The sequence below is a fragment of the Bos indicus x Bos taurus genome, chromosome 2 (assembly GCF_003369695.1).
Source record: "Bos indicus x Bos taurus breed Angus x Brahman F1 hybrid chromosome 2, Bos_hybrid_MaternalHap_v2.0, whole genome shotgun sequence".
In the NCBI taxonomy this organism is placed as follows: domain Eukaryota; kingdom Metazoa; phylum Chordata; class Mammalia; order Artiodactyla; family Bovidae; genus Bos; species Bos indicus x Bos taurus.
Window position 1 is genome coordinate 115,514,154 of NC_040077.1, and position 12,404 is coordinate 115,526,557.

At 42.0% G+C, this 12,404-nt stretch overlaps 1 protein-coding gene across 7 annotated transcripts in view; it reads left to right on the forward strand.

The window, feature by feature from the left end:
* The first annotated feature begins 484 nt into the window (after positions 1-484).
* AGFG1 (ArfGAP with FG repeats 1) overlaps positions 485-12,404 on the forward strand; it is a 90,455-nt gene continuing 78,535 nt past the window's right edge. For all 7 annotated transcript variants that reach the window (XM_027515167.1, XM_027515174.1, XM_027515184.1 and 4 more), the window contains exon 1: positions 485-1,065. In XM_027515167.1, coding sequence (XP_027370968.1) covers positions 506-1,065 — 560 coding nt within the window. In that variant the 5' untranslated portion in view covers positions 485-505. The remainder of the gene's footprint in view (positions 1,066-12,404) is intronic.

The following is a 12,404-nucleotide window of genomic DNA, read 5'->3' on the forward strand; positions in this document are numbered from 1 at the left end:
CTGCAGTGGGCGCATGGATAACAGCCTCCCACATGTAGCAGTGGTTCTCAGCCAGGTGGATTTCACCTCCCTCTACCATGACTCCACATTTAGCAACCTCAGGGAATTTTCGGTTGCCACAGCAACACGGCATGGGGTGGGGAGGTCATTCTGGCATCTAGTGGGTCAAGGCCAGAGATGATGTTCAATATCCTACACGGCACAGGGCAGCCTCCACACCAAGAAATCATCTAGTCCAAAATGCCAACAGAGGCATAGCGGAGAAACCCTGCTATAGAGTGTACAGCCCCGGCAAGGGTTCCTGACTCAAGAGGGAGCTTACTGTGTTCTGGATCCAAATGGAAATCCCGTGTGGCTGAGTAGATTAGGATGAAGTGAGAGAGGCAACCTGGGCTAGACGGATGGAGAGCTGTTTAGGACACAGGGTGATGAACTCTGAATTATCCCCAAAGCATTGGGCAGCCCTTGAACCCCTTCAGGCAGGGGGAGGAAGGCAACCCAACTAATGCGCTTTGCCTGCAAGTGCGGCCGCAGTAACTCCTCCCGGCCAGCAGAGGGCGCGAGCCGACACTTGGCCTCCGGCCGCCCGGGGCGGGCCTCTTCTTGCCGTCCCCGCTTCCTCGTCTTTTCCCCTCAGGAGAAGTCGGGAAGGCGGCGGCGGCGGTTGTCCCACGACCGTCGGGCCGGTTCGCGTGGCCCGTCAGCCCTCGCTCCGCAGCGTGTCCGCCTCGCGCTCAGCCCGGTCGAGTCGAGCCGCAGCGGCCCGGGTCCGGCGCAGGCGGCGCGCGCTGACGGAGGGCGGCGGCCGCGGCCAGGGCGGCCGGTGGGACCGCAGGGTCCCCGGCGCAGCGCCGCCCGGCTCCCGGCCCTGCCGGCCTCCTCGCTCGGCGCCGCGGCCATGGCGGCCAGCGCGAAGCGGAAGCAGGAGGAGAAGCACTTGAAGATGCTGCGGGACATGACCGGCCTCCCGCACAACCGAAAGTGCTTCGACTGCGACCAGCGCGGCCCCACCTACGTGAACATGACGGTCGGCTCCTTCGTCTGTACCTCCTGCTCCGGCAGTCTGTGAGTGCGGGGCGGCCGGGCGGGCGGCCGGCCCTTCCTCGGGCGTGGGGAGCGGTTGGCCGCGCGCGGGGGGCCTCACGCGGCTCGGGACCATGGGCCGGGATGCGCTGGGCCCGCGAGGCCGGGGATGCGCTTTCGGTTTTCGCCGGGCGAGGGTCCAGGCCCGGCGCGGGGGTGGGTAGCCTTGGTGGCTGGGGTGTGGGCGGGGTCGGGGTCGGGAGAGGGCGCCCGGGGTGAGCATCTCTGGTCCCCGCGGAGCCGGCGCCTGCCCGCCTCCCTCGGGCCTCCGCTAGTCCGGGAGCGCAGACCCGATGGAGCTGCAGTGGGAGGACGGGAGGAGGCTGGGAGGGCCTCGCGGGTCCTTTGTGTGCCCCGCCTCTCGGCCGGGGCGCGGCGGTCCCTAGCGAGGCACCTGCTGGGTCCCCGGTAGAGGGGTGGTGGGTAAGGCTGGGGTGGGAGAGAGAGCAGGGACGCTTAGCATGTTTGTTTTTTTTTTCTCTTGGATCCAGAGTTCCTAGGACACTGAGAAAGCCAGCACTTAGAAATAGTAGCGGGGTTAAAATGTTTTGATGGCAGAGATGGGAATCCCAAGGGAAAAGTTGAGGGGAGGGGAGAGGGTCCGCGTTTAATTGCGGGAGAAGGAGCCAGAGAAAGCAGGCGTGAGATTGTGGGACTTCAGCTTTATGACCCAAAGAGAGCCTTGAAGAGTTGGGGTAAAGTTTTAAATGGAAGTAAGGGACTGACTAGGAGCTGTGTCATTGTCCATATGGTGGTGGTGTTATCTGTAAGATTTCCCCATCAATACCCAAGTGTCCTGTCGTGTACACAGAAACGAGAAGAGATGGAGGACAGTATTGTTTCAGGAAAAGGGAGACTGCCGTCTTGAATTACTGGAATGGTTTGCATTTGTTCCTCTTTTCTTCATTAAGCTGTTTTTTTTCTATTAAGATGTTTGTTGCTGAGATAGAAGGTTTTTCTTTTCTTTCTTTTTTTTTTTTGAGAGTTTATAGTTGATTCTGGAACTAAGTTGTTTTTATACACTAAATTATCTTGTAGTAAGTTACCAACGAAGAGGTGATTACTAAATGGTCTTAAAACCTTTGTTATATCAAACATCTACTCAAATTCTTTCTCTCGTTCCATTCTTTGAAATCAATTATTTGGTCTCCCCCTTCCCCTCCAGAAACTTTGTAAGATTAATCTTGAGGCGAAGTGTATAATATGTGAGAAAACTTGATTTTTTTTTTTTTTTTTTGGAAAATGTAAGGCATGCCCAGTTATGTACGATTTTTCATCTTCCTAAGTTGGGCAAAGATGTCTCCCATGATGATTATTTCTTTAACATATTTATTGGGTGCCTACTAGGTTCTCTGTAAAGCCTTGGGGAGTGCTGATGAATAGAGCAAGGTCTTTTGTTCTCTTGGTGCTTACATTCTTGTTGGGGAGATGGTAACATAGTAAGTAATCAAGTGAGAAAAATGTCAGGGGCAAGAGTGCACTGAAATAGTAAGATAGGAGGAGAGACCTTCTCTGAGAAGTCACTTTTAGATTGTAGGATCAAGAAAGCACTCTGAGAAGTTGATAATTAGTGATGTTGTTGAATTACAACAGAATCCTAGAGCTGGGTAGTGCTTAGGAGATAGTCTGGTTCATTCTTTACATTTACAAATAAAAACTGTGGGCAACTTTGGTTTTAAAACAATGAAGGCTGTAGTCCAGTTTGTTTTGAGGGTGGTACTTGACTTTTTGCATAGTAAGTAGGCTGTGTTTTTACTTAACACAAGGTCCTTTAACACATTTAAAGTATTTGATTTGAAAAAATGTCCAGTCTCATCACTTCATGGCAAATAAATTGGGAAAAACAGGAAACAGTGGCAGATTTTATTTTTTTGGACTCCAAAATCACTGCGGACAGTGACTGCAGCCATAAAATTAAAAGATGCTTGCTCCTTGGAGGAAAAGCTGTGACAAACCTAGACGGCGTATAAAAAAGCAGAGACATCTCTTTGCAGACCAAGGTCCGTATAGTCAAAGCTGTGGTTTTCCCAGTAGTCATTTAGGCATGTGAGAGTTAGACCATAAAGAATTGATGCTTTATGAAGCATTGATGAAGACTTGATGCTTTCAAATTGTGGTGCTGGAGAAGACTCTTGAGAACCCCTTGGACAGCAGGGAGATCAAACTAGTCCATCCTAAAGGATATCAACCCTGAATATTTATTGGAAGGACTGTTGCTGAAGCCCTAATAACTTTGGCCACCTGATGCGAAGAGCCAACTCATTGGAAAAGACCCTGATGCTGGGAAAGATTGAGGGCCGCAGGAGAAGGGGGGCAACAGAGAATGTGAGATTGGATGGTGTCATCGACTCAATGGACATGAGTTTGAGCAAACTCTAGGAGAGAGTGAAGGACAGGGAAGCCTGGTGTGCTGCAGTCCACAGGATCACAGAGTCAGACGTGACTTAGGGACTGAACAACAGCAATGTATATATTTACTCTTCTTAATTTCTGACTTTTCTGTGTATCTGTTTATAAGTATGAATTTATTGCCACAAATGTGTAATATGAAGAATTATTTACAAGTTTCTTCCTAGAGTGTTTGCATTTCAGAAACATTATATATGAGAGGCTATCTCATACATGCCAGTTGTTCACTTTAATGGAATTTAATGTGTAACAGATAGGACTCTGTATCTATTTAGTTGTAAGTCTACAAATATTTATTGCTTGGCCTGTTTCGTGTACTATGGGAGGCACTGGTCCTGTTGGGATCCCACTGTATTTCAGGTGCTTACATTCTCAGTATGGAAACAGTTACAATATATTGTAATTTCATTTCTTTGAATGAGCTATCCACGAAATATGTAAATGAATAGGGAAAGCTTCACAGAAGACTTAATGGCTGAGCAAAGACCTTTAAAGATAAGAGCCACATGGCAGTGGCTTTATGTAGTGAAAAAACAAATACTAATGCTTATGAACTGGATAAAGTTGGTTTTGAATCCTGGCTCCACTTATTAGCTGTGTAGTATTGAGAATGTCATTCAGCCTCTATGAGTGTGAATTTTCTCACATTTGAAAGGCAAGGATGAGGTTTACCTTATGCATTTTGGATGTAGGTTAGTTTTCAATATTAGAGATATTGTATGTCTGACATCTCACATGACTCTTGGGATATATATTAATAATAGCTGCCCAGTAGGTGAGAAGCATTATTAACGAAGGGGACAGGACATTCCATGAGTAGGGAACAATGTATGAAAGATGATAAAATGAGAAGCACCCTTATAAAAAAATTTATCGATTTGGATTCTTTAGATTTAACTCAGTGTGACTGAAGTTGGTTTAAGAATATGAGGGGAATGTATTGTTTGTCTTAAAATGAAACTTTATGCTCTGATTTAATGATGTTGCCTAGATTTCCCTCATTCAAAGACGGCTGCTCCCAGCTGCCTTAATTTATATTACTGTTACAACTCTTCCAGAAATTCTGCAATTCATTCTGGATTGGGTTAGGTCATATGATTGCATAGAACCAGTACCCTCATTGGATACGTTGTACGATGATACTATTGGAATAACAAAGATCCCAAATAGAATTCCCAAATCAGAAATGTGGGATCCTTGTGGAGGAAAGACTGGATCCCTGATGAAATGTCTACTCAGAAATTCTGGAAGAACAATAATTCCTGAGGATTTTTTCTTTGAAAAGCAATAATATAGGAAAATACTTAAAGAATAATAGCTATTGAGTTTAATGATAATTATGTCTTTGATATTTAGATGACATGCTGTAATTGAAAGAATATTTATTATGAAGTTAGATTTTAACTCTACCACTAGCTTTGTGACTTGAAAGTGAAAGTTGCTCAGTTGTGTCCAACTCTTTGCAACCCCATGGAGTGACTATACAGTCCATGCAATTCTCCAGGTCAGAATACTGGAGTGGGTAGCCTTGCCCTTCTCCAGGGGATCTTCCCAACCCAGGGATTGAACCCAGGTGTCCTGCATTGCAGGTGGATTCTTTACCAGCTGAGCCACAAGGGAAGCCCAAGAATACTGAAGTGGATAGCCTATCCCTTCTCCAGCGGGTCTTTCTGACCCAAGAATTGAACTGGGGTCTCCTGCATTGCAGGTGGATTCTTTACCAACTGAGCTATCAGGAAAGCCCAGCTTTGTGACTTAGGGCAAAGTATTAAGCAAAGGTAAAGTATTGAGCAAGACCACTGTGTGTGGGTTGGCCTGGATCCATCCCCTCAGCTTCTTTATTTGTGAGAAGAGGATGATAAAATATGCCTTAAGTTTGTTCAAAGGATTAAATGGTACACTTCATTGAATATTAATTGAGCATATATTATTTTTGAGCATGGGGCTAAGCAGGGAATATACATACATGAATTGAGGCATGTTAGCTGCCTTTCAGAAACCTTGATGTGCCTAGAAAATGCTGATACATAATAAATCGTATCTGCTGTTATAAGTTAAATAAACAGGGTGACAATATACAGCCTTGACAAACTCCTTTTCCTATTTGGAACCAGTCTGTTGTTCCATGTCCAGTTCTAACTGTTGCTTCCTGACCTGCATACAGATTTCTCAAGAGGCAGATCAGGTGGTCTGGTATTCCCATCTCTTTCAGAATTTTCCACAGTTTATTGTGATCCACACAGTCAAAGGCTTTGGCATAGTCAATAAAGCAGAAATAGATGTTTTTCTGGAACTCTTGCTTTTTCCATGATCCAGCGGATGTTGGCAATTTGATCTCTGGTTCCTCTGCCTTTTCTAAAACCAGCTTGAATATCAGGAAGTTCACAGTTCACGTATTGCTGAAGCCTGTCTTGGAGAATTTTGAGCATTACTTTACTAGCGTGTGAGATGAGTGCAACTGTGTGGTAGTTTGAGCATTCTTTGGCATTGCCTTTCTTTGGGATTGGAATGAAAACTGACTGACTACGGTTTTTCCTGTGGTCATGTATGGATGTGAGAGTTGGACTGTGAAGAAGACTGAGCGCTGAAGAATTGATGCTTTTGAACTGTGGTGTTGGAGAAGACTCTTGAGAGTCCCTTGGACTGCAAGGAGATCCAGCCAGTCCATTCTAAAGGAGACCAGCCCTGGGATTTCTTTGGAAGGACTGATGCTAAAGCTGAAACTCCAGTACTTTGGCCACCTCATGCGAAGAGTTGACTCATTGGAAAAGACTCTGCTGCTGGGAGGGATGGGGGGCAGGAGGAGAAGGGGACGACAGAGGATGAGATGGTTGGATGGCATCACTGACTCGATGGACGAGTCTGAGTGAACTCTGGGAGTTGGTGATGGACAGGGAGGCCTGGCGTGCTGCGATTCATGGGGTCGCAGAGTCAGACACGACTGAGTGACTGATCTGATCTGATCTGCTATTATGAATTTTAAGATAGTCAAATGCCTTTTTATTATTTAGCAGTATCTTTGTTAAGTAAATTGAACAAGTATCTTGTTAATATTACTAGACTCAGAGCTGATCTTTTATTTCCTGTTTTTTTTTTTTTTTTTTTCAGATGATTGCACTCTGTGCTTGTATGATGCTTATTTAAAATATGTAAATGAATTAAGATTGTGAAACTTTAAAATAGACTTCAGATTTAGGTATATTAAACTGTCACTGAGGTAGAAAGGGGGTGTTCTAACAGATTGACTTGTCATTCTTGCTGCTTCTATCTATGGAACTATTCAGACTTATAAATGGCATTCCATTATAGCCAGCATAAAATATCGCCTTCATGTTAACGAACTTATAGTTGATGAAAAGACTAGGTTTAGACCAAATTATTTATTTTGTGGAGATTGTTAGCATTAATTAATTGGTAAATAATATAAGAATTGTTCTATACTTAAAAAATGATTCATTTAGTTTGCAGAGAGAGTTTAGATAAAAATAAAAAATAACATTTGAGAAACATCTAGTCCAGCTGCTTAATACCAGCCCTTTTATGTAGACAGTGCATTTAAACTTGGATTTCACAGGTAGATAAATGTAAACAGATAGTAACCTACACTCAGTTTTGTGTGCATTTTGAGTCTTAAGATGAATCTTTATTAATAAGAATTTTTACTTTAAAATTAAAGTTGGGCAATTGAAAAGAGGCATTTGTTTTTATATATTCACTAGCATTTGAGTAGATTGAATCAAATACCCTTTTGGACCTCTGTGTATAATATTCAGAACCTCATGGATGTCACAAGTGGCAGTTTACATCTTTGATTCCCTTTTCACTTTTTTTGGTACACTAGCAGTACTCTTGCCTGAAAAATCCCATGGACCGAGGAGCCTGGTGGGCTGCAGTCCATGGGGTCACTAAGAGTCGGACACCACTGAGTGACTTCCCTTTCACTTTTCACTTTCCTGCATTGGAGAAGGAAATGGCAACCCACTCCAGTGTTCTTGCCTGGGGAATCCCAGGGACGGCGGAGCCTGGTGGGCTGCCGTCTGTGGGGTTGCACAGAGTCGGACATGACTGAAGTGACTTAGCAGCAGCGGCAGCATGGGTACATTCAGTGAAAATATTTTGACAGTGTAGTACAATTTCAGTTTAAGTGGGAAAGCTATTTTGATAACTTTTTCAATTGTGAAGGGCAGAGGTTTTTTTTAAGTAAATATTCATTAAGTCCAGGCACTAGTACATGTATCCAGGGGATACAAAAATTAAAATATTTAAATGAAAAATAAGATAATAATTACAAGCTACAATTACTAGGTAGTCTTGTGTCAGGCGTTATTCTAGTAACCGTCATAAAGAAAAGTAGTGTAATCCTTAACAACTTTAAATTGTAAAGTTAGCTTACACTCTAATGCTTATTGTAAATTGTTGTGAATTCTTATTTGGGGGATTTAAATGGTGGATTTTACTTCATTGGATATTAAAGGGCAGGACAGGCAGTTTATTAATGTATTGTGTATTTTTGTGTTTTATAGTTATGTCATGCTTTTCTTTAAATTGTAGTTTTAGCCAGCTTCAAATGTCTGCTCTTTGAATTTCTTCAAAAACTAATGTCATGTGTTGTGAGTGTGATGGGTTATGGTGCGATTGGTTCTGATATTGATTCTTTTGAATTTGGCACATCAGTCCTGTCCGGAATTAATTACTTTGCTATTTTTTGTGTTTGAACTGTAATTAAAACCCCTCATACCATGTGTTCAGGATTGATAGTGGTTAGATTTATCCAAAAAGGCAGTGAAAAAAAACAGTGATAGTCATTAGGTTTATCAAAAAAGACAGTCATTAAAAAACATACACACAGATAAAATTTAGGTTTTTGAATTTTAGCATATAATTGTTAATTTGCCAGAGCGTTATGTAACACCTAGGACTTTTCTTTGAATATGGTTCCGCTGATGAGATTTTCGTCCCCTTGATACAATTTAGACTCACTTTGTGTTATAAAAGATTTTTATAATTTTAAGCTACTTTTAAAGCGGTTTGAGTGCTGAATTGTTCTAGATCTCTTCAGTTTAGATGTTTTACATTTCTTGTCTACAGTTGAGTAACAGCTTTTCATAGTGACTATTTGGTGGAGTTTTTAAAATACTTCATTTTCGTGGAAACAGTTCTTACTCAAGTGATTGTTTTATATAATGTTTAGTTAAACTATATATCTATCAAATAGAGCTTCCCTGTTGGACCAACCACCTGCCAATGCAGGAGATTCAGATTCTTTATCTGGGTGGGAAGATCTGGAGAAGGAAATGGCAACCCACTCCATATATTCTTGCCTGAGAAATCAGTGCACAGGAGCCTGGCAGAAGAGCCTGGACAGAAGGTCCATGGGTTCTCAGAGTTGGAGATGACTTAGCAACTGAACAACAACAAAAACCTGCCAAATACTATACCAAGTAAATATGATTTAGTAGTATATGAAACGACTCTAGATAAGCATAAAACTCAGTTGAAAGGAGCAAGAGATAGGACCTTCTAGCATGAATGTTCATTGTGGAATAGGCGTTTGCTATAGGTTTTTTAGCAGGAAAGATAAACGTGGATTATTCAGCAAACTGATCGAGAGAGACTCTTCTTAACTGTTGTGAGCACCTCCTGTCTTGGTGTCCTTTGGAACCCAAGGGATGGTGACATCATTTGACCTTAACTTGCTACCACGCATTTTTATATTGTTTGTCTGTGTTCTTCTTTCATTTGTCTGTGAATTTGGTTCAGTGTGCTTGTAAGCACTTTGACCTTTAATCAGTGGTTGTATCATTTATCTAATTAAATTTATATTAAAATTTTAAATATTAGTGAGTTGTTTTACAAATAAAAAGAACTAAAACATTCTTTTAAGGAACTTGCTGACCTCTGGACCTCAATTTAAATATTTTGCCTCTTTAGAAACTTCTGTGTCTAGTTTCAGTACAGTCTTTGGAAAATAAGCAAATACCCAAAGTGATAATTTTCTGTCTTTTCTGTACAACATGTATAATGCTTACATTCTTAAGAAGCTTCTGTGGAGATATTCAGTACTAGGTGCCATTAGCTTGTTTTTTCCCCCACTCAGTTATGCATTTCCCAGTCCACCTGATCAAATCAATCGTTGTCTAGGATTGATACACCTTGGATTCCTCTAATGTATATAAAAAAGATAAATGGTTCATAACTTTGGGTACTTTGTTTAATAGGTTCCTCCAGACATCCTTTTCAGCCTCACTCATGAGAGCTGTTACCCTAAAAACACCTGCTTGGACATGATTAGAATGAAATTTATTAACTTAGAGTAGAGGAGGGGTGGGAACCTTATTTGAATTGTTCTATATATGGGGAATGAATTTTTTTTGTTTTGTTTTGTTTTTAAGTTAGAATGTGTTTTTCCAAAGACTCCTGCGTAAGACATGGTCTCCTTTTGATTGGTATCATAACTGTCTTTTACAGGGAAGGAAGTCGTAATTACTCTTTGCTTTTATTCTAGTTACTTAGCTTAAGAGATGAATTAACAAACTGGAGCATGGTGTAAGAAAATTGGTTAGGATGATAAGGAGGTTTGAAATTCTGAATGAGCGGAATAGCTCCAGGGACCAGAAGTATATTAGCTTAAAAAAGAAAAAACTAGGGAGTGGGGTTACGGAGCTGTACATGTGGTCACTATCTTTGAGTAATTTAAGGCCTTTATGCAGAAGAGCTTCCCTGATATCTCAGGTGGTAAAGAATCTGCCTGCAATGCAGGAGATCCTGGTTTGATTCCTGGGTTGGGAATATCCGCTGGAGAAAGGATAGGCTACCCACTCCAATATTCTTGGGCTTCTGTTGTGACTCAGCTGATAAAGAATCCTCCTGCAATTCCAGACACCTGGGTTCTATCCCTGGGTTGGAAAGATCCCCTGGAGAAGGGAAAAGCTGCCTACTCCAGTATTCTAACTTGGAGAATTCCATGGACTGAATAGTCCATGGGGTTGCAAAGAGCTGGACAGGGCTGAGCCACTTTCACTTTTTGTGCAGAAAAGGTAATAGGTTTTATTCTGTAGTTCAGTTCAGTCACTCAATCATATCTGACTGTCTGCGACCCCATGAACCGCAGCACACCAGGCCTCCCTGTCCATGACCAACTCCTGGAGTTTACTCAAACTCATGTCTGTTGAGTCAGTGATGCCATCCAACCATTCTCACCCTCTGTCGTCCCCTTCTCCTCCTGCTCTCAATGTTTCCCAGCGTCAGGAGCTTTTTAAATGAGTCAGCTCTTCACATCAGGTGGCCAAAGTATTGGAGTTTCAGCTTCAACATCAGTCCTTCCAAAGAACACCCAGGACTGATCTCCTTTAGGATGGACTGGTTGGATCTCCTTGCAGTCCAAGGGACTCTCAAGAATCTTCTCCAACACCACAGTTCAAAAGCATCAATTCTTCAGCGCTCAGCTTTCTTTACAGTCCAACTGTCACATCCATACGTTACCACTGGGAAAACCATAGCCTTGACTAGACAGACCTTTGTTGCCAAAGTAATGTCTCTGCTTTTTAATATGCTGTCTAGGTTCTGTAGAGGGAGATAGAAGACCAGGTATGGAAGTCATAGTGAAACATACATGTTTAGGAAAAGAAGAGGGATTTTTCTTGTAGTGTCAGATTCCAAAAATTTTTATTCTTGCCCCATTTTTGTGTTAAATTTTGCAAGATCTTTGATGGGGAAAGTAAGAAAGTCAGCAGAACTAATAATGTGGGAAGATGGGAAAACTTCCTCATTTCTCTCTTCAAGCTTTTATCTCTTAATGAATCTTGTTGGCTCTGACTTGGAGCATTTGTGTTCAGAGGTACTTCTATAAAGAAATTGCTGATGTCTAGTAGAGTCTTGATATTTTTGAAATACGAGAAATTTGAAATTTAAAAAAATTCCTCATATTTTCTAGAAATGGTTTTTCTTCAGTTAAAGAATACAGTGTGTTTATATGTCAAATTTCATTTTGAAGGGAAAGAACCATTTATTTTCCATATTTTCTGTTTACTTTTTAATTTAATTTTAATTTAAAAAATACTTGCACATAGTTTAAAAAGGCTTATAATGAGCAACAGCAGTCACTTCTTCCCTTTCCCCATTTCTGTTTATCATGGACAGTCTGTTCCCTTCTCTTTTTGCCTTTGTATTTCTAACTAACAGGCTTATAGCTTTTTTTTCAACTTTGGCTTCTCTGCTCTGGAAGAGTGAAGATAAGGCTTTGGCCCTCTTAACACTCCTCTCACTTTGCATGTGTACTCTGCATCTACTTCAATAGACTATCACAGTTTTGGTTAAATCACTATTAAGTATTTACCTTATTGCATTATGTGCATACTGTCTCAACTAAATCATACAGTTTGTTACTATTATGTATATACTGTCTCAGCTAAGTCCTACAGTATGTTACTGTTATGTACATACTGTCTCTGCTGCTGCTGCTAAGTCACTTCAGTCGTGTCCGACTCTGTGTGACCCCATAGATGGCAGCCCACCAGGCTCCGCCATCGCTGGGTTTCTCCAGGCAAGAACACTGGAGTGGGTTGCCATTTCCTTCTCCAATGCAGGAAAGTGAAAAGTGAAAGGGAAGTCGCTCAGTCGTGTCCGACCTTCGAGACCCCATGGACTGCAGCCCACCTGGCTCCTCCGTCCATGGGATTTTCCAGATAAGAGTACTGGAGTGGGGTGCCATTGGCTTCTCCTACATACTGTCTCAGCTAAGTCCTATAATATGTTAGTACTACATTTTCTTTCTTATATAGACTTTTCTCTCTGAAGTTTATAATTGTCTAGGTTTCTTCATTTGCTTTGTTTTCCATGTGGATTTCATTAATATTTCCTCACATAAAATTATCTCTGGCTGCGATATGTACCTTTTTTATAGTATGATCAGG